This window comes from Callospermophilus lateralis, chromosome 10 (genome assembly GCF_048772815.1).
Source record: "Callospermophilus lateralis isolate mCalLat2 chromosome 10, mCalLat2.hap1, whole genome shotgun sequence".
In the NCBI taxonomy this organism is placed as follows: Eukaryota; Metazoa; Chordata; class Mammalia; order Rodentia; family Sciuridae; genus Callospermophilus; species Callospermophilus lateralis.
The window spans coordinates 53,351,452-53,374,476 of record NC_135314.1 but is presented as its reverse complement, the minus strand read 5'-3'; the positions used below and the strand labels follow the sequence as shown (position 1 = coordinate 53,374,476).

The 23,025-nt window shown below is 38.7% G+C and overlaps 4 protein-coding genes and 1 non-coding gene across 11 annotated transcripts in view; 2 read left to right on the top strand and 3 right to left on the bottom strand.

The window, feature by feature from the left end:
• Lmln (leishmanolysin like peptidase) overlaps window positions 1–5,609 on the bottom strand; it is a 70,203-nt gene extending 64,594 nt beyond the window's left edge. For 4 of the 5 annotated variants that reach the window (XR_013092475.1, XR_013092476.1, XR_013092477.1 and 1 more), the window contains exon 1: window positions 5,392–5,609. Coding sequence is in view for 2 of the 5 variants with exons in the window: in XM_076868016.2 (XP_076724131.1) it covers window positions 5,392–5,586 (195 nt within the window). In the remaining 3 variants the exon portion in view is untranslated. The remainder of the gene's footprint in view (window positions 1–5,391) is intronic. The other variant, XM_076868015.1, reaches the window with a different exon arrangement.
• Window positions 5,610–9,077: 3,468 nt separating this feature from the next.
• Rpl35a (ribosomal protein L35a) lies at window positions 9,078–13,032 on the bottom strand. 2 transcript variants are annotated; one of them, XM_076868017.1, is made up of 5 exons: window positions 12,972–13,032; window positions 12,195–12,238; window positions 11,841–11,993; window positions 10,374–10,518; window positions 9,078–9,137 (listed from the first exon to the last, which is right to left on the bottom strand). In XM_076868017.1, exons 2-5 carry the CDS (start codon window positions 12,203–12,205, stop codon window positions 9,114–9,116), a joined length of 333 nt encoding a protein of 110 aa, XP_076724132.1. In that variant the 5' UTR covers window positions 12,206–12,238; window positions 12,972–13,032; the 3' UTR covers window positions 9,078–9,113. The 2 variants fall into 2 exon arrangements, with proteins under 2 accessions (XP_076724132.1, XP_076724133.1); XM_076868018.1 differs by lacking the exon at window positions 12,972–13,032 and adding an exon at window positions 12,772–12,931.
• A 239-nt stretch (window positions 13,033–13,271) lies between these two features.
• The window catches only part of Drc9 (dynein regulatory complex subunit 9), a 45,009-nt gene continuing 35,255 nt past the window's right edge, over window positions 13,272–23,025 (top strand). Inside the window, exons 1-5 of one of the 2 annotated variants that reach the window (XM_076868938.1) lie at window positions 13,272–13,311; window positions 14,165–14,309; window positions 16,379–16,446; window positions 17,568–17,841; window positions 22,173–22,381. In XM_076868938.1, the coding sequence (XP_076725053.1) occupies window positions 16,439–16,446; window positions 17,568–17,841; window positions 22,173–22,381 (491 nt within the window). In that variant the 5' untranslated portion in view covers window positions 13,272–13,311; window positions 14,165–14,309; window positions 16,379–16,438. Of the gene's footprint in view, window positions 13,373–14,164; window positions 14,310–16,378; window positions 16,447–17,567; window positions 17,842–22,172; window positions 22,382–23,025 lie in introns of both variants that reach the window. The other variant, XM_076868937.1, reaches the window with a different exon arrangement.
• LOC143409109 (U6 spliceosomal RNA) lies at window positions 14,539–14,644 on the top strand. The gene has a single exon (XR_013092615.1). It is a non-coding gene; the product is annotated as a U6 spliceosomal RNA (small nuclear RNA).
• The window catches only part of Lrch3 (leucine rich repeats and calponin homology domain containing 3), a 165,863-nt gene continuing 160,450 nt past the window's right edge, over window positions 17,613–23,025 (bottom strand). The window contains exon 22 of the transcript XR_013092533.1: window positions 17,613–17,644. The gene's annotated coding sequence lies outside the window, so the exon portion shown is untranslated. The remainder of the gene's footprint in view (window positions 17,645–23,025) is intronic.

The following is a 23,025-nucleotide window of genomic DNA, read 5'->3' as shown; positions in this document are numbered from 1 at the left end:
AGCAACTTAATGAAACCCTATCTCAAAACAAAAATTAAAAAGGGCTGGGGAGGTGGCTTAGTAGTTAAATGCCACAAGTTTCAATTGCTGATACTGAAGAGGAAGAGGAAGAAGAAGAAAAAGAAGAAGAGGCAAGAATATGTCAAGTTTGAGGCCAGCCTTGGAAACTCAGCGAGACACTATGTCAAAATAAAAAATGAAAAAGGACTAGGGAAGTAGGGATAGAATGCCCTGGGTTTAATCCCTAGTATCATACACACACAAAAAAAGACAAAAATATTACTTAAAATGCATAAGCACACACATACACAAATAAATGCAAAAATAAATGCAAAAGGATGTAAAGATATATCAGTCAACTTTAATCATAAACAAGCTGAAATGGGTATAGTTAATATCAGATAAAATGATAAAGGGTCACATCAAAAGACATAAAAAATTATAAATGTGAATGCATGTAATTAAAGGAGACTCAAAAATTATGAAGCAAAACTGACAGAACTAAAGAAAGAAACAAATCTATAATCTTAAAGATTAAAATCTTAACAATTGGACTAAAAATTTAAGAATATAGGAAATATGAAGTATACTATCGCCTTACCTTATTGACATGTATAGAAATCCACTCAATAACCATACAACATATATATATATATATTTTTTTTTTTTTTTTTTTTTTTTTTTTTTGGTACCAGGGATTTAGCTAAAGGGCACCCAACCACTGAGCCACAGCTCCAACCCTTTAAAAAAAAATTGGGGGATGGGTACTGAGGATTGAGCTCAGGTGTACTCGACCACTGAGCCACATTTCCAGCCTTATTTTATATTTTATTTAGAAATAGGGTCTCACTGAGTTGCTTAGTGTCTCTCTCTTGCTGAGGCTGGCTTTGAACTTTCGATCCTCTTGAATCAGCTTCCCAAATTGGTAGGATTACAGGCATGGGCCACCATGTCCAGAACAACATATATTCTTTATACATGGGGGAAAAAAAAAGGCTACAACATAGTTTAAGCTATGACTAAAATAATCTCATATTTCATAACTGATATCTTAGAGAAGCTATTATACACTTAAATTAGAAACCATTAACAATAAGAACTGAATATTTATAAATTATACATTTTAAACAATTATAATAATTCATGATCAAAAAAGAAGTTGCCAAGGGAAATAAACATTTAAATAAATGATAATTAAAATACAAAGTGTCAAAATCTGTGGGAAGGAATTAAAGATGTACATAGAAATTTCTTTATTTGGTATGTGTGTGTCTGTGTGTGAACCCAGGGCCTGGTGCACACTAGGCAAGCAATCTATCACTCCCAGCATTTCTAACTTTGAATGTTTACATTGACCTGAAGAACCTAAAAAAACGGGGCTGGGGTTGTAGCTCAGTGATTGAGCACTTGCCTTGCATTTACAGGCACTGGGTTTGATCCTTAGCACAGGAAGGAAGGAAGGAAGGAAGGAAGGAAGGAAGGAAGGGAGGGAGGGAGGGAGGGAGGAAGGAAAGGAAGGAAAAAAGGAAGGAAGAAAAAAAGAAAGGTAGGTAGGTAGATATTGTGTCCATCTACAACTAAAAAAATTTTTAAAAAGAACCTAAAAAAAATGACCTAAATTTTCCCCCTTGCAATGTGAGCAAAGTAAATACACAATAAGTAGAAAGAGGAAATAATAATAAGTCAGGCACAGTATATACAACTGTAATCCCTGCTATTTGGGAGACTGAGGCAGGAGGATCACAATTTTAAGGCCAGTGTGGGCTATTTGCAAGAATAAATAAGACTGGGGGTATAGTTCAGTGAGAGAGAGCTTCCTTAACATGCAGAAGGTCCTGGAATCAACTGTCAGTGCTACCAAAAACAGTCAAAAAAATCAAATAAAACAAATAACAAAAACTGTACAAAATAAACCCCAGTTGGGCACAGTGGCACATGCCTGCAATTCCAGGGACTTTGAGGCAGGAGGACTGCAAATTTTCCAGCCTCAGTAATTTAATCAGATACTTTCTCAAAATAAATAAGGACTGGAAGCCAGGCATGGTGGTGCAGCCTGTAACCCCAGCAGCTGGGGAGGCTGAGGCAGGAGGATCATGAGTTCAAAGTCAGTCTCAGCAAGGGTGAGGTGCTAAGCAACTTTAGTGAGACCCTGTCTCTAAATAAATAAAAATACAAAATAGGGGTGGAGATATGGCTCAGTGGTCAAGTACCCCTGAATTTAATTCCCGGTACCAAAAAAATAAAAAAGGACTAGAGATGTAGCTCAGTGGTAGAATGCCTGCTTAGCATATACTAGGCTTTGGGTTCAATCCCTAGTACCACAGAAAATAAATAAAAATAAAAATCAATTTGAGAATGAATCATAGCCCCAAAAGTTTCTACAAAATAGGAGAATGTCTTTATGAGCTGGTGGGTAAACAAAAACTTCTCGGAAGAAACCTCTGTTGGTAAGGATATGCAGCAATCATAACGCTTAATAAACTGCTGGTGGGAATGTAAAATGGTACAGAACTTGGAGAAAGATTTGATAGTTTTCTTTTTTTTAACATTTTTTTAATGGACACAATACCTTTTATTTGTTTAATTATTTATTTTTTATGTGGTGCTGAGGATGCAACACAGTGCCTCACACGTGCTAGGCAATCATGCTACCACTGAGCCACAACCCCAACCCCAGATTTGGTAATTTTCTATAAGATTAAATATTCACCTACCTTCTGACCTAGCAAATGTACTCCTAAGTATTTACAAAATGAAATAAAAACACATCTAATAAAACCCTTATACAATGATGTTTTTTTTCTACAATACCCCAAAACTGAAAATAATTGAGATCAAGCAAAAACAGATTATGATTTGGGCATTCAGGGGAATACTTAACAATAAAAAGGATGGAATTACTATCACATAGAAAAACATGAATCTCATAGAAATAGTTGTGAGCAGGAGCCAGACACAAGATCATAAAATTCTACCCTTATAAACAAAGTTCTAGAACTGGAAAAACAAACCTGCTGTTTAAAAAAAAAAAATTAGAACAGTAGTTGCCTATGGTGGATGGGAAAGACATAACTGGCACAGGACAGTGGGAACTTTATGGAGTGATGAAAAAGTTCTATATTGTGATAGGTTATGGATTTTGCATGGATGCATGTGGCACTGCAATACATGCAAATTTTACCAAAAAGAAAAGAAAACCTTTTATAATAACATTAAGTCAAGTGGGGTGATTGGGAATAACTGGAAGTATATGAAAAAAGAATGGCAGAATGTTGATAAGTAGTGACTAGACCCACGGGGGTTTACCATATTATTCTGGTTTTAATATATATAATAAAAAGTAAAAATGTGTACATTTTGGTTGACAGCAGGTTAAATAAGTCAAAGTGTTCTGTATTTTATCCCACCATAACAGATATACACACACACACACAGGTTGTAAGTGAATGCCTGTAGGATGTAACAGAAATGTAGTCACCAGCATGAATACAATGAATTATGATGAATAGTTCTCACCTTAACTTTTTGTCCAGGTTAAAGCAAGGAGAATGATGAGGACAACATGCTATTATATATTCTATGAAAAACTAGGGAAACTAATTAGAAATGAGGACACCTGAGAACTTAATAGACTGCTTTTAATATATGAAGCACTATCACTATTAACCTTGTTCAGTCAAGAGGCAGGAATAGAAATATTGGGAAATATCAAGAAGTTTTCAGCTCTATAAAAAGGACTTTAACAATGATCATCTCCAAAAAACAAAGAGGATACCTCTAGAAATAAAAAATTACCCTATGGGTGGAATACAAATTGGAGGGTGTGGGATTATGGCTCAGTGGTAGAATGTCAGTCTAGCATGAGTGAGGCCCTGAGCTTGATCCCCAGCATCATGCATCACTCACACACAGACACAAACAAGCACCACCATCACCAATAAACAACCTCCCTCCTCCCAAAAAACAAACAAACAAATGAAAACCAGGTTGGAGATCTGTACAATCCCAATGGTCAGAAAAAGAAAACAGCTACCAAGGTTCTTTCTACCCAAAAGGTTTTGTGGTTGTTTGAACTACTTTCTCTCACTTTAACCCAGATTCAAAGAGGAAGTGCAAGGCTCTGTGGAATTTTTTAAAGAAATGAATTCAGCCAAAATGCAGTGTCATGATAAAAGTTATAATATGTAGTACAGCAACAAAACTTCAACTCAGTTACAATCAGTAGGCCTAACATTTTTGGAAACTGCCACCAAAATGAGTGAGCTTAGCTATCTGGGTTAAAATGAAAAAAAATTCTAGGTGAATCTAAGCCAATCACAACATGCAGCCCTGCCTTAAGTACTGTTCCTCCTTTTCTCAATTCTGATTACTAATAGTTGAAAGAGGTGGGGCATGCTTGTAATCCCAGTGACTCTGGAGGCTGAAGCAGAAGGATGGCAAATTCTTCTGCCTAGGCAATTCAGCAAGACCCTGCCTCAAAATAAAAAGGGTTAAGCACGTAGCTCAGTGGTAGAGTGCTTTTGGATTAAATTCCCAGTACTGCAGGGGAGGGGGAGGGGGATGATTATGGTCCACCTCTGTCTGAGCTAAGTACTGTGAAGGAATCAAAGTATATCATACAAACCTTATTCAAGGAATGTTACAGTTTAACTACAAAACATGACATGCCTGAAAACAAGCCATTACCACAGAACAGTACTTGGTTAAATGCCTGAAGGGAGACTTGAACTGAAGCTGAAAGGATTTAAACAAGCAAAAAACCAAACCAAATCAAAACAAAACAACAACAACAACAAAACAAAAAAAAAAAAAAAAAAAAAACGACTGGGTGGGAAGAAGGCAGGCAGGCACTTGCAGGATGGGAGAACAGGATTAAAGCAAGCAAAGTAATGAAATAACTTGAAAATAAACCATTTTTGTTTTCAGAAAACCCTTAACATCTCTCCAATGCCTTTGTCTGGCTCTCCTACCAATTTCTCCCCAAATCTTTAGATACTGGTTCCCAAAGTGTGGACCTTGGACAAGCATTATCATCCATTTGGAAACTAAATTGCCAATTCTGAGGACTCAAGTCAGACCTACTGAGTCAGAAAGGGAGTCGGGGCAGCAATCTTCGTTTTTTAACAAGTGCTTCAGATACACACTCAGTGTGAAAACCACTGCTATGGTATTACCACCTAAGCACGGAAATGTGAGGCTGCTAAGTGCCTAATTCGGCCACTTTGCAGGGTGTCGGAAGCTAATAACAGTCCCAGCCCTGTAAGCGCTCAGTCTCTGTCCCAATTTCGCCTTCTCTTCCAAAACACCCCCTCGGAATCATTACCCTCTACTGTGACTCTCCCTCATCACTTTACTATCACCCGGCCAGCTCCCGCCCTTCCTTCGCCCTACCTCAGTGTCAGAGGGGACGTGGTGCCGGCAGGGCGGCGAGGTGTCCACGGAGATGGGAATAGACGTAGTGCTTGCCGGCAGGCCGCCTAACAGTAGTAAAACTCCTCTGACGCACAAAGAAGCACTCCAGCGCCACCGGCTAGGAGCCGGGCCCGACCCGGAGTAACACACTCCTCCACCCAACTCGGCCGCCATCTTCGGCCAAGCGTCGTTACCATGGAGTGAGTGACGCCTCCGTGCCCGGGACCAGCCCCGCCCCTCGCCGCTCCAGGGACCAGCCCGAGAAAAGGAAAGAAAAGCAGTCTTTCGATTGGCTAGTGTCATCTACAAGATGATAGCAGGTTGTGTCCGTAGCGTCTCATTGCGCAGAGCCAGCCAATAAATGGTATTTAACGGCTCACGTGGGCTGCGCAGTAGAAACCGGAAAGGTTAGCGGTGGTGGGCCGGTGGTGTAGTACGTAGGTGTCCTTACCAAGGAGGTTTTTCGCTCTTTTTAATTCACTAGATTTGCCATAACTAGATGCCAGTTCTCAAATGGACATATGTACAGCTGCAAAATATTTTACAATGTAGTCCTGTGTGAAGAACACTTTCGTCACTAATTTTAGTCCCATTTAACAAGTAACGTCATTTCCTACAAAATCAGTTGTGTTCTTTACTGTTTTACTGAACCCCATACCTTGTTTTTTAATACCAGGGTTTGAACCCAGGGGCGCTTAACCACAGAGCCACACCTCCCCCGCTTTTTGTATTTTATATTTAGAGACAGGGTCTCCCTGAGTTGCTCAGGGCCTCGCCAAATTGCTAAGGCTGACTTTCAACTGGCCATTCTCTTGCCTCAGCCTCCGGAGCTGCTGGTGTGTGCCACCGCACCCAGCTAACCAAGAATTAATTGGTGGACACTGGCCATTTGTGGAAACTACCTTAAAAACTGAGAAATGTTACAACTCTTCCTGTGGTCCATGAAAGCAAAGAACTAAAAGCAGAAACTGGAAAGGATCGAGCTGTAGCTCAGTTGTAAAGCACTTGAGTAGAATGTGTGAAGCTAAATCCAATAATCCCCAGCAAAACATCAGGAACTGAAAACAGCTTAAATATTACTCCACAGAAACTGAGTATTGTAAATTAGTAGGAAATGTCGTTGTCAGAAATCAAACCTTCAATTTACAATGTTAGTTGAGATGGTGTACTCAAAAGAAGGGTGTGATCGTGCTGTATTACCATTTTACAGGTTGAGTCATTATTTACTGGTATACTAAATCAAAATTTTTCAAAATACGATTTTTCCACTGCTAAAAGCACAAACAATTCAGTTGGCAGAGTGCTTGCTTCACATGCACAAGGCCATGGGTTCAATCCTCAGCACCAAAAACAAACAAACAAAAAAGCAAACTATATATTAAGGCTTCCGGTACCATGACGGATAAAAGGCTTTTGATTTGGCCAGAGTACCTTTTAACTTGAGTAGGGGTACAGAAAAACAATGCACTTTCACAATCGTTGCATCGTGTTCATAAAGAACATGTCTTTGCTCTACCAGCACGTGTGAAGTCCTGGGTTTGATCCTCAGCACCACATATAGATATTGTATACAACTAAAAAGTAAAAAATATATAAAAAAAAAAAAACAACACATTTGCACATGCAGCTGATTTGCCACTGCATACTCAGGTTACCTAAGGATGCTGTCAGTTCTTTTCCTGGATTTCTCAAAAGCCCATTTATCCACCTTCAACCCTCTCCTAGTATCCTTCAGACCAGTCTTCTGCTCCCAGACAGTTATGGAGACCTCTGCTCCCTATTCCCCTGTGCCTAACCCAATCTGAAACCTACATTTGCCTTCCTGGATGCCAAAAGTTAGTGTCCTACATGGTCCTCAAAAAAATTTTAATTGTTGACAGACCTTTACTTATGAGATGCTGAGAATCAAATCCAGTGCCTCACAGATGCCAGGCAAGTGCACTATCCCCAAGTTACAACTCCAGCCCCTCAAATTCTTTTTTGGTGGTCCTGGGGATTGAATTCAGGACTTACACTAGCATGGAGCCACATACTTCCCAGCCCACTTTATCAAACTTTTGCTACCACTACAAAACCACCTTCTGCTCTCCTAGCTCATTATCCATTCAGCTACCAAAGCCAAGACCTGTTATCTTTTAAGCCTCCATTCCTAGTATTTAGGGGATCTGCTCTATTCTGGTTATCAAAAACCAGTTAAGACTGCAAAGCCTGATTTTTTCCCCCTTCCAGTTATCCCTTTTCTAGGACACAAGATCTTTCATAACATGGCAGCTTTTAGCTTTAAAGACTCCCAATCACTGCCCCAACAGTTTATTAGCCACACTAAATGACCCGATTTGAATGGCTCAAATGCCTCAAGATCTTTGTGTCATCACCACCACCTTGTTTCCTTCATTTTTTATAAGCCATTTTATTTATATGCCTCTATCCCCGAGTACTGAAATACCGATCCTATCTACCTGGCTTTTTGGAAAACAATTGGGACAAGATACCTTTCTTGCTCTTGAACCCACTTTCCAAGTTCAATTTCCTTAGAGTTCTAGTAATCAAATTCTAGTTGTCCATTAAATGCACAGCTCTGGCAAAGAGCTGACCAATGACGGAAGGCTGCTACTCCAATGCATTGCTTTTGCTTGAGGCCACACTCCCAATGAATGAAACTGACAAGAGTATAAATCCCAATCATTACAAGAAACTGGGCTCTTTCGATGGCAACTTGAGCTTTAGTACAACTACTGACTACTGCATCAATCAGAATTCTACAACCATACTGCAAAATTATTTATTGCATAATTTTAAGCACATCTTTGAAATCTAAAATATTCTTTAAAAATTTTTAGTTGTAGGGCTGGCTGGGGTTGTGGCTCACTGGTATAGCACTTGCCTGGCATGCATGAAGCTCTGGGTCCAATTGTCAGCAGCACATATAAATAAATACATAAATCAAATTAGTTGTCCACTGACAACTAAAAAAATATTTTAAAAAAATTTTTGGTTGGATCAAACCCAGTACCTCACACATACTAGGCAAGCACTCCCACCACTGGATCAAAAATCCCAGCCCCTAATATTCTGAAGCCCTGCTTATTTTCCTAGTTTGCTAAATTACTTCAGAATCACATACCATTTAGGTTGACATTTTCAGCTTGGATTACACCACTAGTCAAAGTATATACTGTAACCCTTTGGTCACAAGTCACAAGAATAGTTCATCCCAGGCCACATGAAAGCGCTAATAAATATCAATGTAATTTCTACTGAAATTATTCCCAATTCCATTTTCACTCATAAGCTTCCCAACCAATCTATACTGAACTAATACAAGCTATTAAAAGACTTTTTTGGGGTGGGGTGGGTAATACTAGGGATGAAACAGACTGAAGCACTCTACCACTGAGCTACATCCCCAGACCTTTTAAGAGATAATTTTATGCTTCTTTCACTTCCCACTTTCCCCAAAGCATATTTATTTCCTCCAAAATGCCCACTAAGGTATTCATGTTAACCTGTTACTTTCTAAATCCCTGTAACTGCCTCATACTGTCTATTATATATAGCCCTGATTTCCTTGTACTTTGAAGATGCTGAAAAACCTCCATCATTTTAAGCATATAGCGAAATCAATTGAAGACAGTTAAGTTTTTTGAGCCACTGAACAAAAAAAATACAAGAACACAAATCCATCTTTATTTTCCATTAGTTTAAATCCTTGAGGGGTACAGCATCTAGGGGGAAAAAAGAACATTAGGTCAATGTTATATACAAATTTACAAATGTTACTGATTACCATAACATGAATTAATCTATTATGATCCCACTTTTACCTGAAATTTTTTTCCTATACTACAGATTGAACGTAGGGCCTCACGTATGCTAAATAAGCACTCAATTACTGGGCTACATCCCTAGCCTCCTTAGTCATCTCTGAAAGGTATCCAATGACATATTCTGGCGGTTCCTGAGAACCAAGTTGTGTAGCATTCAGTTTATAGGAGAATATGCTTAAGAACCTACTGTTAAAAAAAGAAGTACTGGGGCTTGGGGTATAGCTCTATGATTGAAGGCTTGCCTAGCATTCACAAGGCCCTTGGTTCTATCCTCAAAACCGAAAATTAAAATAATTTTGCTTCTTAGAGTAAGAATCCTCTGATGAGAAAGCTCAAATGCTCAGCAAGGCTCTACAGTATCCCTATGACCCCAAGATTATGGTCAAGTAAAAATGGATCCTAATAAAGGAAAAGCAGGAGTTATTTGAGGAAAAACAATCTCAGGATTTGGAGTCTAAGATTAAACCAACACTCTGAGTCCTCAGAATGTTTTCTTCACGTACAAAACAAAGTTGATAACATCTAAAGGCCAAACAAAGATGCTTATAATCCCAGAGATGAGGAGGCTGAAGCTCACAAGTTTGTTGCCCAGGCAATTTGGCAAGACCCTGCCTTAAGATAAAAATAGAAAGTGTTGGGGATATAGCTCAGTATTTTGAGTGTCCCTGGGTTCAATCTCCAGTACTGAAAAAAAAAAAAAAAAAATTATTTTCCCTCAAGTAGCTTTGGCAAAACTGAAATTTAGGCACAAATTTCCTGTTTTTGTACTGAGGATTATTAACCTAGGGGTGCTTTATGGCTGAGCTATACCCCCAGCCCTTTATTTTTTTTATTTTGAGACAGGGTCTCACTACATTGCTGAGGACAGTCTTGAACTTGTGATCCTCCTGCCTCTGGAGTCACTGGGATTACAGACATGTGCCACCATGCACAGCTAGGCACTTTGCCATCACCTTCCTTTAAGGTGCCAAATCAGATGTTATGTAATACTCATTATCTACACTACAGTCACTGATTTGGGCACAATTTACTGGCTTCATTTTACACTCAAAAAAATCCTTAGAAGTTACAGCTCAACCTCTTGAGCTTAGTTTGTCTCAAAAGAGGGCTGTTTTGCTAAAAATTTATACTTACCACACGGATTCTGTGTCCAATGGCCTTAGCAGGAAGGTTGCTTCGGAATTTGGCCCGAACCATGCCACTATTTCCATGGGCACGAGTTACCTTTCCCCAGATCACTCTGGTTTTGTTTGGTTTGCCACCAGGAGTCACTGTGTTGCTGATTTTAAAAGGGAATAAAAAAGGAAGGAGAACTCACATAAACAATATAGTCTCATACAAGTTCATGGTTACTAACCTCTAGTACCTCTCAAACTTGGTTACCCACTGAGTATGTCTGGAACACTTTTAATTCCACAGATAAAATAACTATTGTATACCAGACACCTTTATCAGGGGATTACCATGGCAGAGAGAAGGAAGAGCATATGCTAAAGAGCTGAAGGGGGGCTGGGTTCAGTGGAAGAGTGCTTAGTTTGCATTCACAAGGTCGATTTCAATCCCCAGCACCCCTACTCATCGCAGGTACACACACACAACCCCCACACCAAAAACCTAGGGAGACTGTAGGTACAAAGTGGTGAGCCCTAGCTGGGATAAGAGCAAAAATGTGGAGTCCTCAATGCACAGGTTCTTAAGAGGCTCCTCATTGAGATTTTAGCTTTTTTTTTTTTTTTTTTTTAACTGAATGAGATGACCCACTGGGGTTTACAACCTACATGTGATGGAACTAGAAATTTTAAAGGAATACTCTGACTAAACAGGAAAAGGAGGCCAGAGATTTTAACTGGTCTGGAGTGGGCTAAAAACCCCAGGATTAAGTTGGGCCTGGTGGCACACTCCTGTAATCCCAGTGATTGGGAAGGCTGAGGCAAGAGAACAGCAAATTCAAAACCAGCTCAAGCAACTCAGGAAGACCCTATCTCCAAATAAAATGAAAGGGCTGGGGATCATCGGAATTCCATGAACCAACGCATGAATCTGCCGGGATGAAACCAACTACATGTGTTAACTTAAAAATCTCAAAAAAGGGGAAGGGTATGGCTCAGTAGTAGAGTGCCCCTGAGTTCAACCCCCAGTTCACCACCACCCCCACAAGCCCAGTATTAAAATCACGTTTGGGCTGGGGGTACAGCTACGGGTTTGTGAAAAACCCTGGGTTCAATCCCCCCCCCCACACAAAACAATGTTCTGGAAATATAACATCTAAAAGCATACATGAAAAATATCTTAAAGAACAAAATTAACTAAGGTATGTGAAAAAAGCATTACATAAACCATTAAGAGTAAATAGCTGCTGCTTGAAACTTCTTGAGTGACAGCTGTGATTTTTCCCAGTGCAACACTACCCACAATAGGTTTAAAAAAAAAAAAAAAAAAAAAAAAAAAAACTCCTGTAACTTCCCATGAAGTTCCTTAAAAGGATCAAAGCAGAAGCCACAGCAGTACCAATTACTTTACCAACATTATTTACCCTTTCAATAGAAAAATAAGGCAGAGTAAAAAGTAAAAATTCCAAGGCACACAGTAGTATAAACTTACTTTTTTGCTTTGTACACATAAGCACATCTTTTGCCCAAATAGAACTCGGTTTCATCTCTGGCATAAACACCTTCAATTTTTAGAAGAGCTGTGTGCTCCCTTTGGTTCCGGAGACCCCGCTTATAGCCAGCAAAAATGGCTTTGCACCACAACCTAAGAAACACAGGATACATGTTATGTTAAATGTAACTGTTAAAATATCTCGGTTGTCTTGCTAAACCATCAAGATGATTTGACTTGTGAGGGCCCCCATCTGAAAGTTACTCATAGCAAACACCAAATTTTTATCCAGCATATAGGTTTATCTCAAAAAGTGGCGTAGGGAGAGAAAAAAAATATACTTAAGAAGCATACCTTCCAGACATATCTGCCTTTTAGAAGTCCTGTTCCCAGCAGGCCTTAAAACAAACAAAACTAAGTTTAAAACCATGCAACACAAGTTTCTCACCTGTCATTTTTCTTAAGCCTCTCAGGCAAATTCCTTTTTGACCCGTTTCATGGGAATATGGGGAAGCGTAATTCACCTACATGAAGCGCAGAGCTTGGCGAAACATTCAAACCTCAGAGAATGAATGACACCTAAGCAAACTCCAAAATGAAGACAGTAACTAAGAAGCAAAACCACACACTGAAGAACGCCTAAAAGCCGCAATCGGAAGCCCTGAGCAAACTCATGCCGCTATCAGTAACAGACAAAATTCACTGAAAAAATGAAGATTTACGTACGAAGCTAGCGGTAAAACACACAGAAGACATTTGCTCTAGCTTAGAGAAAAGTTGAGGTTGTAAACATGCAAAAGTATGGAATGGGAGCAAATGAAAAAAAAAAAAAAAGGCAGCTTAAAGGAACCACCGCTTCACCGCTTCTTAAGCAACTGCATAAGGAGTGACAATTTTACCCCGCTTGGGCCCCCAAATCCCCTAAAATTACCGCAGCGCTCATTCACCGGGTGTTAGGAGCCCAGCACAATCAGTCCCTCATCTCCGCCATCCCGTCCTCCTTCTTCCCGGAACCCACAGAAATCACTGGCAAGCAGAGTCTCCGAACCGAATCGGTGCCTCGCCACGGTATACGGGTAAACCCAACCCAGTTATTTGCCTCCAAAGCTCACCAGCGAGGGGTTTACTCACCTCCACAGGCTCCAAGATGGCGGAAAAAGGAAGACGAGGCCCCGCCGCATGGCCTTGTGGGATAAACATTTCTCAGCCCCGCCCCTAATTTAGGCATCCTCCGCGGCCGCCAGAAAAACTAGTCCTAGAAATCGTCGTCGGACTGAAAAAGTCACTTTCAGGAGCACTCATATAAATTTTACCTAAGACTTTTCATCTTTGCAAGCTACAACCTGTAGTGTTTGAGAACAGAGAGAGGCAAAGTTGTTAGCCAGCTAAAGGAGGAGCGAAAACGGTCTCCTCCCCTCTATGTTGCCATAGCAACATCTTAGCTTGTTTCCGAAGGCGAGAGGTGCTGCAGGTAAAGCTGGACCGGGGAACGTCCGTCCTCGCCTTAGATATCACACTTTTGATTCTCAAACGTAAGGAATATCTTTCCCTCCTCCCTCAGAGAAGTAGGACGAAGGGAGATCTACGGATCCTACCCTAGACTTGAAGAGAAAGGCTGGGAGCCCGAAGGCAGGATGAGCAATTCCTTCCCTACGTCCCCGCACTTTACCTTCCTTTCCCTCTACTCCTTTCATTTTTAAATGAAACGACTTAAAAGCTGGGCGTAGTGGCCCAGTCCTGTGGTTCCAGCTACCCGGAATCCTGAGACGGGAAAATCGCTTGAGCCCGCGAGTTCGAGACCAGCCTGGGCCACATCGTGAGACATCCCCCGCCCGCCCATCCCAAATAACGAGAGAAATGCCTTTAAAAGTTTTATCGCCCTCCTTCGCTTTTATTCGGAGGGAGAGCATGTATGTCCAGCGAAGGCCCTACCGCCTCCTTAGGAGAATTCTTTGAGCTGACAAACTCGGGGCGCCCGCGTCCTGCCATGCTTATAGGTCTCATAAATACTTGTAAGATTAGAATGAGATGGATTGGAGGAGTCTGAGGTTTACATTTCCTAATTATTGCGCATTTACTTGGGTAGCCCTATAGATTAATTTATTCAACAACTAGTTTATTGAATGGCTACCAAGGATCGAGAATTGTAGGACGCTGCAATAAACAAAAATCTGTTCTCATGGAGCTTACATTATATTGTGGGGAGCAAGAAAACGAGCAAGTAAAATATATGGTACATTAGAAAGTGATAACTTTTTTGGAGAAAAATTAAGAGGCTTCTTTTTTTTTTTTTTTTTTTTTTTCTTCTTCTCTGGCATTGGAAGCCATTTGAAGGTTCTGAACTAAAGAGTGACTAGGTCTGATGGGTTCACTGTGTTGAGACTGAAGAGAAGCAGGGGAAGCAGCAGGAAGACCTGTTAGGAGGCTACTCTAATGGTCCTGTTGAGAGATGATGGACATTCAGTACAGGTGATTAGTCCTGAAATTCTGAATATTTTAAATGTATTGCTGATACATAATTAATGATAGAGAGGAATAAAGGATAACTCCAACATTTTATGAAATAAATGTATTCACATTTAAAATCAGATACCCTATTAAATACAACAGGATAGGTTTATGTTCCTTGTAACCCACTATCCCATCCAGTTTTCTCTGTCCTAGAAATATACTAGAAATTCTGCTACTTAAGAGATTCATTCTTCAGCAGCACATATTCAAAAATTAGAATGGTGCAGAGAAGATTTAGCATGGCCCCTGCGCAAGGATGACACACAAATTTTTGTGAGGCATTCCACACTTGTAAAGTACTTAGAAGTTTATTTGACAATAGCATATTCCTTTTGAGAAAATAGACTTCAAGGTACAATGGATAGCACCCAATAATAAAATTGTGACTTTTATGCAAAAATATTTATGTAATCTATGAATGAGAACTGAGTGTAGTTACACGTGAAATGCTGTGTGCAAATATGTCATTAGTGTGTACCTAAGATTTGAGAACATGCCAGCATGCTTCTCCACATCATTTAACTTAGAAAAGAAAGATTCATTCCTGAAGGTATTAAATACTTATTGTGCACGGTGCCTGTGCTTATAATACAATAGTGAGATTTATTGTTATGGTTCCTGCTCTCATGAAACCTAACAGACTATTGGGTAAAATTGACATAAACATTACAAATTGTAAGGAGAGCTTTGCAGAGTTCTATGATTACTTGAATAGAGGAAGCATGATCCATCTTTTTGGATCAGGGAAAGAAACACCTAGAGAAGTGACATCTAAGGCATTTTTCAAACTGCAGGTGATGATGCATTAATAGATCATGATCATACTTTTTAAAATAAAATGTAAAACAATAAAATAAAGTATCACATATTAAGTTGTTTTATGAAACTTCTTTCAGTGTGTTAAATACAACACTGTGTGTGTGTGTGTATCTGGCATGGTAAGAGTTTAGTGAAGTACCTTACAAACATATAGGCAAGAATAAAATTAAAAGAGATAATGCAATCTCTAGGCACAGGGAAAGAAGTTGTTACCTAAGCCGGGAGTGGGGTGAGGGTTTGAAGAGGATTGCCTGTCAGGAGCCATGACCTTCAATAGAGAAACAGCCAACCAAAGATAATATGTCAGGGAGGGAGCTGGGAAGAAAAATAACTTGACATGACTCTCCTGCACCTGGATCTCTTTCTGGACTCTCTCATTGATGGATTCCATATGAATCAGTCTTAAGAGCACAGAAAATGATGGAGATTGGATTTATAGAGGTAAATAGTAGGTGTCTCAAAAAATGCTACTGTTTTAAGTTGGTATCTAACGGGTCCAGTAGGATTTTACTAGGTGAAAAGACGAAAAGAATGAAGGAATAGCATGTGGAAGAGAGCAAGATTCCATAGAATTGAAAGAAACCCTTCAGGCTAAAGACAAGAGCAAGAAAACAGCATTGCCAGATGGGTCTGGATCATGCAGACTTAGGGACCAAGTTAAGATTTTTGGTCCTTGTTCTAAGATAATGGAAAAACATGGAAGAGTTCTAAGGAGAGAGATGTTTGTGTTTTAAATTTTTAAAATATTCTTTTACTAGGCCTGTCTGTGAACACCTGTAATCTCAGCTACTTGGGAGGTTGAGGCAGGAAGATCACAAATCTGGGGCTAGCCTCTGCAACTTAGCAATGCTATCTCAAAAAATAAAAAGGTCTGGGATGTAGCTTAGTGGTAGAAGGCTTACCTGGCATGTGTAAGCACCCAAGTTCATTCCCCAGTACTACAAAAAGGAGAAGAACAGGAAGAGGAGAAGAAAAGGAGTGCATATATCTTCAGGTTTTGTAGAATAATAATTAAGCTGACTACTTGTTAGACCTGTATCCCATAATATCAGTATTTCTTTTATACCAGGGACTGCTCTACTAAGCAAAGTGAGGGGATAAACCACAGCTCTTATAATTTTTAAATTTTCTTTAAAAGGGAATATAAATAACTGAAACATCATTCAGCACTCCCTTAAACTAATCTCAATGTTTCCTTCTCATTCTAGTTGACTGCCTTTTTGTGAGATTATTAAATACATTGTGGAGGAAAACAAAACTAAAGAAGAATGGAAGAGTATGTTCAAAATTCTAATTCATTGTGTATGTGTGTATGTTTTTAGTTATGCTTTATGGTAATTTTTTGTGTACTATTTATCTATTGCTGTTTAACAAATTGCCCTAAAACTTAGTGATTTAAAAATGTAAACATAGGCTGGGGATGTGGCTCAAGCGGTAGCACGCTTGCCTGGCATGCGTGCGGCCTGTTTTCGATCCTCAGCACCACATACAAACAAAGATGTTGTGTCCACCGAAAACTGAAAAATAAATATTGAAATTCTCTCTCTCTCTCTCTCTCTCTCTCTCTCTCTCTCTCTCTCTCTCAAAAAAAAATGTAAACATTTATTATTTTACATAGTATCTTTGGGTCAAGAGTTTGGTAACAGCTTGGAGGGATGGTCCTGTTTTGGGTCTCTCATAAAGTTGAAGTGCACTAAGGCCTGCAGTTACTTAAAGTCTTAGTGGTGTGGGCTAGAGGATTCACTTCCAAGATGGTGCCTTGGCTGTCAAGTTGATGCTTCTGATGGCAAGAGGCCTCTAGTTCTCACTCTCATGCATGTCTGCACAAGGCTGATCAAGTGTCCTCATGACACAGCAACTCACTTCCCTCAGAGAAGAGATTTGAGAGAGTAAGGTAGAAACTGTAATGTCTTCTATCGCCTAACTTTGGAAGTCACACTCTTGTCATTTTCACAATATCCTTTTTGCCACATAGGTTAGTTCTACTCACTGTCAGGGAAACTATGCAAGGCTATAAATGCCAGAAAGTGAGAACTACTTGGGCCACTTTGAAGGCTGTTTACCACATTCTGTTTTTCTCTAATCATGAGAAAATTTTGGTTAGCATTTAAAGATGATGTTTGAAAATAAAGCTGATTCTGTCTGAAATTTAAATTGGTTAAGCATAGCCAAATAGCATGGGCTATATGTCTTTATTAAACAATATTTTTTGTCCTTGTTTCATCAAAGTGGAAGGTATTTAGCAAAATCCCAAGTAAATGCCTACTTTAAAAAAAATCTAAGTTATATGACAATAAAAACTTCACAGGAGCAGATCTACATGCTTCCTATGCTTTTGAATCTAAGTAATATTTAGACATTGGTCATTAACTTCTTTTTTCTTTATTCTTTCTTTAGAGATAGTCCGGAAGCCTTACCTCTTTCTCCAAAAGTTTGGAATCCTGAGGTAACCGTGTTAGTGACAGGCCAACCACCTATTGCCGTGGAAGAAGAAGAAGAGGAAGAATCAACTAATGTAGTAGATATAGAAGTCATCCCAGAAATCAGAGAGCCACTTTCCCTTCTAGAGGTGCTGAGACTCTCTGCAGTTCTGGAGGATACCCTTGACCAACTTTCTATTCTAAACTATATCATGCCAGTTCACTATGAAAGAAAACAAAGCACTAGCATGGTAATTAAACTCTCCATTATTTAATTTTGCTTTCTTTCCTTTTTATCATTTATAGTAAATTTAACTTGGGGAACATCTTTATCTCAGATAAAGGGCTATCATAATTATCTGAGACATATATTCTCAATTGATGGAATAAAATTGTCATAGCTCAAGGTACATGACGAGGCAGAATATCTCTTTCCAATATATTGGTATTATTTCAAAAGGTGTATGGTTAAGTCACTGTAAATATAGAACAGTCAGCCTTCCATATATGCAGGTTCTGCACCCATGGATTCAACCTCTGAGCAAAAATATTCAGAAAAACATTGTGTCTGTAGTAAATAAGTTCAGATTTTTTTTCCTTGTGATTGTTCCCTAACAATACAGGGTAACAATTATTTTACATTGTGTTAGTTATTTTAAGTAATCTAGAGATGAAAAAAGGTCTGAGAGGATATAGATAGGTTATATGCAAATTCTGTGCCATTTTATACAAGGCCTTGAGCAGCCACAGGGGTCCTGAAATCTATTCACTGTGTGTGCTGAGGGATAGCTTTATATATATTGAGGAGATCAAACAACTGTATGTATACTGAGGAGATTAAATTACTAAGTTCTCCTAACTAGCTTGTATTTCTCAGTGACTAAAAGCTAACAGAGGGAGGAAATTCAACTGGACTCTCAATATTGTTTTAATCTAAACTGATTTTGTAGGCTGCATGGTGGCACATGCCTTAATCCCAGCTATTCAAGAGGCCGAAGCAACCAGCAGACAGACACCTTTAGGTTAGGTGTGATGGCATGTGTCTGTATCCCAGTGATTTGGAAGGTTGAGGCAGGAGGATCACAAGTTCAAAGCCAGGCTTAGCAACTTAATGAGGCCTTAAGTGAGAACCTGTCTCAAAAATAAATAAATAAAAAGGGCTGGGGGTATGACTCAGTCATAAAGTACCCCTGGGTTCAATCCTCAATTAAAAAAAAAAAAAATGACCTTGTTGTAATTGCTGGCTATCTTGTATCCTGCTTTTGTGGGTATCTGGCCATGTTTCAGTCATTATATTTCCAATGACTTTTTGGACTCCTGAGGACTACTGAGGTATCAAAAAGCTTCACTTGGTGGTGAGAAAAGTCTTCACAAATTTTTAAACTCTTGTAAACCTCAGTTATATAGGTTTCTTCTTTCGTCATATGATTTGTACAAAATATATTCTTCTGATCCTATGACAAATGAAATTGCTACACAGGTTAGAGGGTAAAGTGCTTTCCAGGTCTAAAAGAAAGAAGTCCATATTAATAAAAGAAAATTAAATTTCCCTTTAATTGCCCATAATATTTTTAAAATTTCTTTTTTATTATTCTTATTAGTAATAGTAGTATAGTCTGGGATCTTAAAACTTGATTAACATTTAAAACTTTATATAGGATTTTAATAGGACACCAGATTTTGTGTCAGAAAAACCTTTGGGTTTAGTTGTAAACAATAAGCAATCAATTTCACTTTCTTGGTCTTAGTTTTCTCATTTGCAAATTATAATGGAGTTTTATCTTAAATGATGCATATATCCCTTCCAATTCTAAAATTCTATGAATTTGAAGGTGGTTTTGTTGTTGTTGCTTTGTTTTATTTTTGGTACCACTGGGAGTTGAACACAAGGTTTTGTAAATGCTAAGTGAACACTCTACCATTGAGCTATACTCCTAGCCCTTTGTTATGTTTTTTTTTTTTTTTAATTTTTTATTTTGAAACAGGGTTTCACTGAATTGCCCAGGCTGGCCTCAAACTTGCAGATCCTCCTGCCTAGCCTCCCCAATAACTGGGATTAGAGGTGTGTACCACCATGCCTGGTTTGAGATAGTTTTAAAATAACATTAATGGGCTAGGATTTAGCTTAGTAGTAGAATGCTTACCTATCATGAGTAAGGCCTTGAGTTTGATCCCCAGCACTACCATAAGTAAGCAAGCAAGTAAATAAATAAATAAACAAGTAGAGGATAGGAAAGGTAGCAGAATACAACAGTTACTATTATGGTATTATGTAAAAATGTGGATGCGTAACCGATGTGATTCTGAAATCTTTGTAATGTTTTGAATAACCAATAAAAAAAATAAAAAAATAAATAAACAAATAAGCAAATTACAGGAATTTTATAATATAAATTAATTTCTTTATCAACTTATAAGGAGCAAATAAATTAGAGGCCAAGAACTAAATCTTTTAATGCCTATAAAACAAGAATGTAGTCCTTAATGTAGTTAAAAAAGAATCCAGAAAAGGCTAATTTTTCTTCCTATTTATATTGTCTTTTTCAGTAACAATCAAAAGTATAATGGGAAAATATTCAGTTAATAAATGAGGTCTTATTAATTGTACTTACTCTCAGTCTTTAAAAATAGTAATTTGCTGTCATAGAAACTCAAGAGAGTATGAAAAATTTAAATTGATAGTGTTCAGCAGAGATCACCACTCCAGTAAATGTAAGAATGAAACTTTTTTGGGCTGGGGTTGTGGCTCAGTGATAGTGTCTTCACCTAGCATGTGCAAGGCCCTGGGTTCGATCCTCAGCACCACATAAGAATAAATAAATAAAATAAAGATATAAAAAAAAGAAAAACTTTTGTTCTGTTTTATGATAGTGATCTTTCACCTCCAAAATTTTCTGACTTAACAAAAACCATCCTTGTGATTTTATAGTAGTAAAAATATAGCTTATACTATTGTCATAAGTGAGCTATGTCACCAACATAGACTAAACATGTTAGTGTCTTTTTGCAATGTCAGAATTTGTTGAATAACAATAAATTCACAATCTACCCCACTTTCATCTGTGGCAGTTCACCAGGTAGTCCTAAGCCAGGCAAAACCAAGTTCTAATATCCCCACCTTGTATATAGTGTGTGCTACATAAAATACTTTTTAGTGCCAGGCGGGGTGGCACACACTTATAATCCCAGCAGCTGAGGAAAGGTTGAGGCAGGAGGATTCCAAGTTCAAAGCCAGCCTCAGCAACTGAGTAAGGCCCTAGGCAACTTAGCGAGACTCTGTCTCAAAATTAAATATTTAAAAAAGGGTTGAAGATATGGCTTAGTGCTTAAGCGTTCCTGGGTTCAATTCCCAGTACCAAAAAATATATAAATATGTAAATATAAATAAATATATGTATGTATATAGTGAATGGACTAGAATATTTAGCTAGTTTAAATTCTCCTTCTAAAAAGTCATCAGTAAATTGGGCCATGTGACATATTTGCATCCTTCTCCAGATGCTCAAGCATAAAAATAGAGAAATAATGGTTGGGGAAATCAGAAAAATGAATCCTCCTGAGCATTACATTTTATCTTTTCCTCATAAGGCAAAATATAAAATATTAATCATCGATTTACCAATGGGAAATGAAGGCACAGAGATGTGAAATAGTTACCTATTTAATTAGGTCAACATGGTTTAGTAAGGGATACAGCTAGAAAAGAAAAATCTGGTTTAGAGTTTAAATTTGTGGTCACTCTCAATAGCTCAAGCTTTTAGCCACAGATTAAGTAAAAATCATTAATTAAAAGAATACATGCTGTTCCTATGGCCCCTTAGTATTTGATTTTGGGTTTGAAAAATAAATTAGTTTGGCTTTTTTGTACTTGACTGTTAGTCAGCTTTTCGTCTCTATGACCAAAATATCTGACAAGAACAATTTATAGGAGGAAGTGTATTTTTGGATCACAGTTTCAGAGTTTCAATCCCTGCTTGACCAACTGCATTTCACTGAGTCCATATTTCACAAAGAACTTTGTGTGTGTCTATGCAGGAGATTGAATTCAGGGTCTTGCACATAGTAAGGGAATGTTTGTCCACTGAGCTACACCTTCAGCCCCAAACTTTACCGTTTTTTTGGATACCAGGGATTAAATTCAGCGGGCATTCAGCCACTGAGCCACATCCCTAGCCCTGTTCTGTATTTTTTTTAAAGACAAGGTCTCACTGAGTTGCTTAGTACCTTGCTTTTGCTGAGGCTGGCTTTGAACTTGAGATCCTCCTGCCTCAGCCTCCAGAGCCACTGGGATTACAGGTATGCGCCACCATGCCAGGCCCAAACTTTACCTTTATTAGACTCTTGTGGTTTACCAGGTGGTAAGTGGGGAATGACAGCAAATACTGTATGAAAGCAGGAAGACACAAAACAGCAGGAAATGTGGACTTGATGTGACTAAAGAAGAGGGAACATTTTTTTTGGAGGATAGCATAAAAGTGGGAGAAAATGAGGTTAAAAAAATATTTATAGACAGAGGCAGGTCGTCTTAGAGCATTGTCTCTTCATTTAAAAAAATTTTTTTCTTAACCTCATATTTTGTTAGAATATCAGTAGCCAAGAAAAATCTCTGCTGGTCTCTACAAACAAAATATCTACTCCAGTCTCAACTAAAGAAAAACCCACATTGCCAGAAATGCCGCAAGGAGGTCAATTTTCCATGGAGTTTAACAGAATGCAGGATCTTGTCTTTAAACAACCAACAATGCAGTCCATAATGTCTACAGAGATAATGAAGAAAATTCAGATTGATAGGTAAGGAGAACATATTTGGAAATGTAATGATGCATTTATACATAGATGAGAGAATGGGTACAAGGCTGGTTGACAGCTATGTTGCATTAGAGTTTGTCATTATATTTGAAGTGATTGCTGATAATAGGATTATCTAAAGACTGCCTGGAGACAGTGTAGTACAGTTGAAAGCTTGTGATTGTATTATCTTGGGCAAATTATTGAGCCTTTGTATCCAATTTTTAAAAATGACAGTAGGGCTGGGGGTATTGCTCAGTGATAGAGCACATGCTTAGCATATGCAAGGCCCTGGGGTCCATGCCCAGAACCCCCCAAAAGGATAATGGTAGCAACCTTACAAACAACATTAATGTAAGGATTAAAAATAAGGCCTTTGGCCAAGTTTGGTGGTGCTTGCCTGTAATCTCAGTGACTTAGGAGGCTGAGGTAGGAGGGTCGTGAATTCAAAGCCAGTTTCAGCAATTTAGTGAGGCACTAAGCAACTTAGCGAGACTCTGCCTCAAAGTACAAAAATGGCTGAGGATGTGGCTTAGTGATTAAGGACACCTGGATTCAATCCCCTCTAGCCCCCCACCAAAAAAAAGGTATTAGCCTAGTGTCTAGTACAGATTGGTAGCTACTGTGATGCTTTATCTATTAATAAG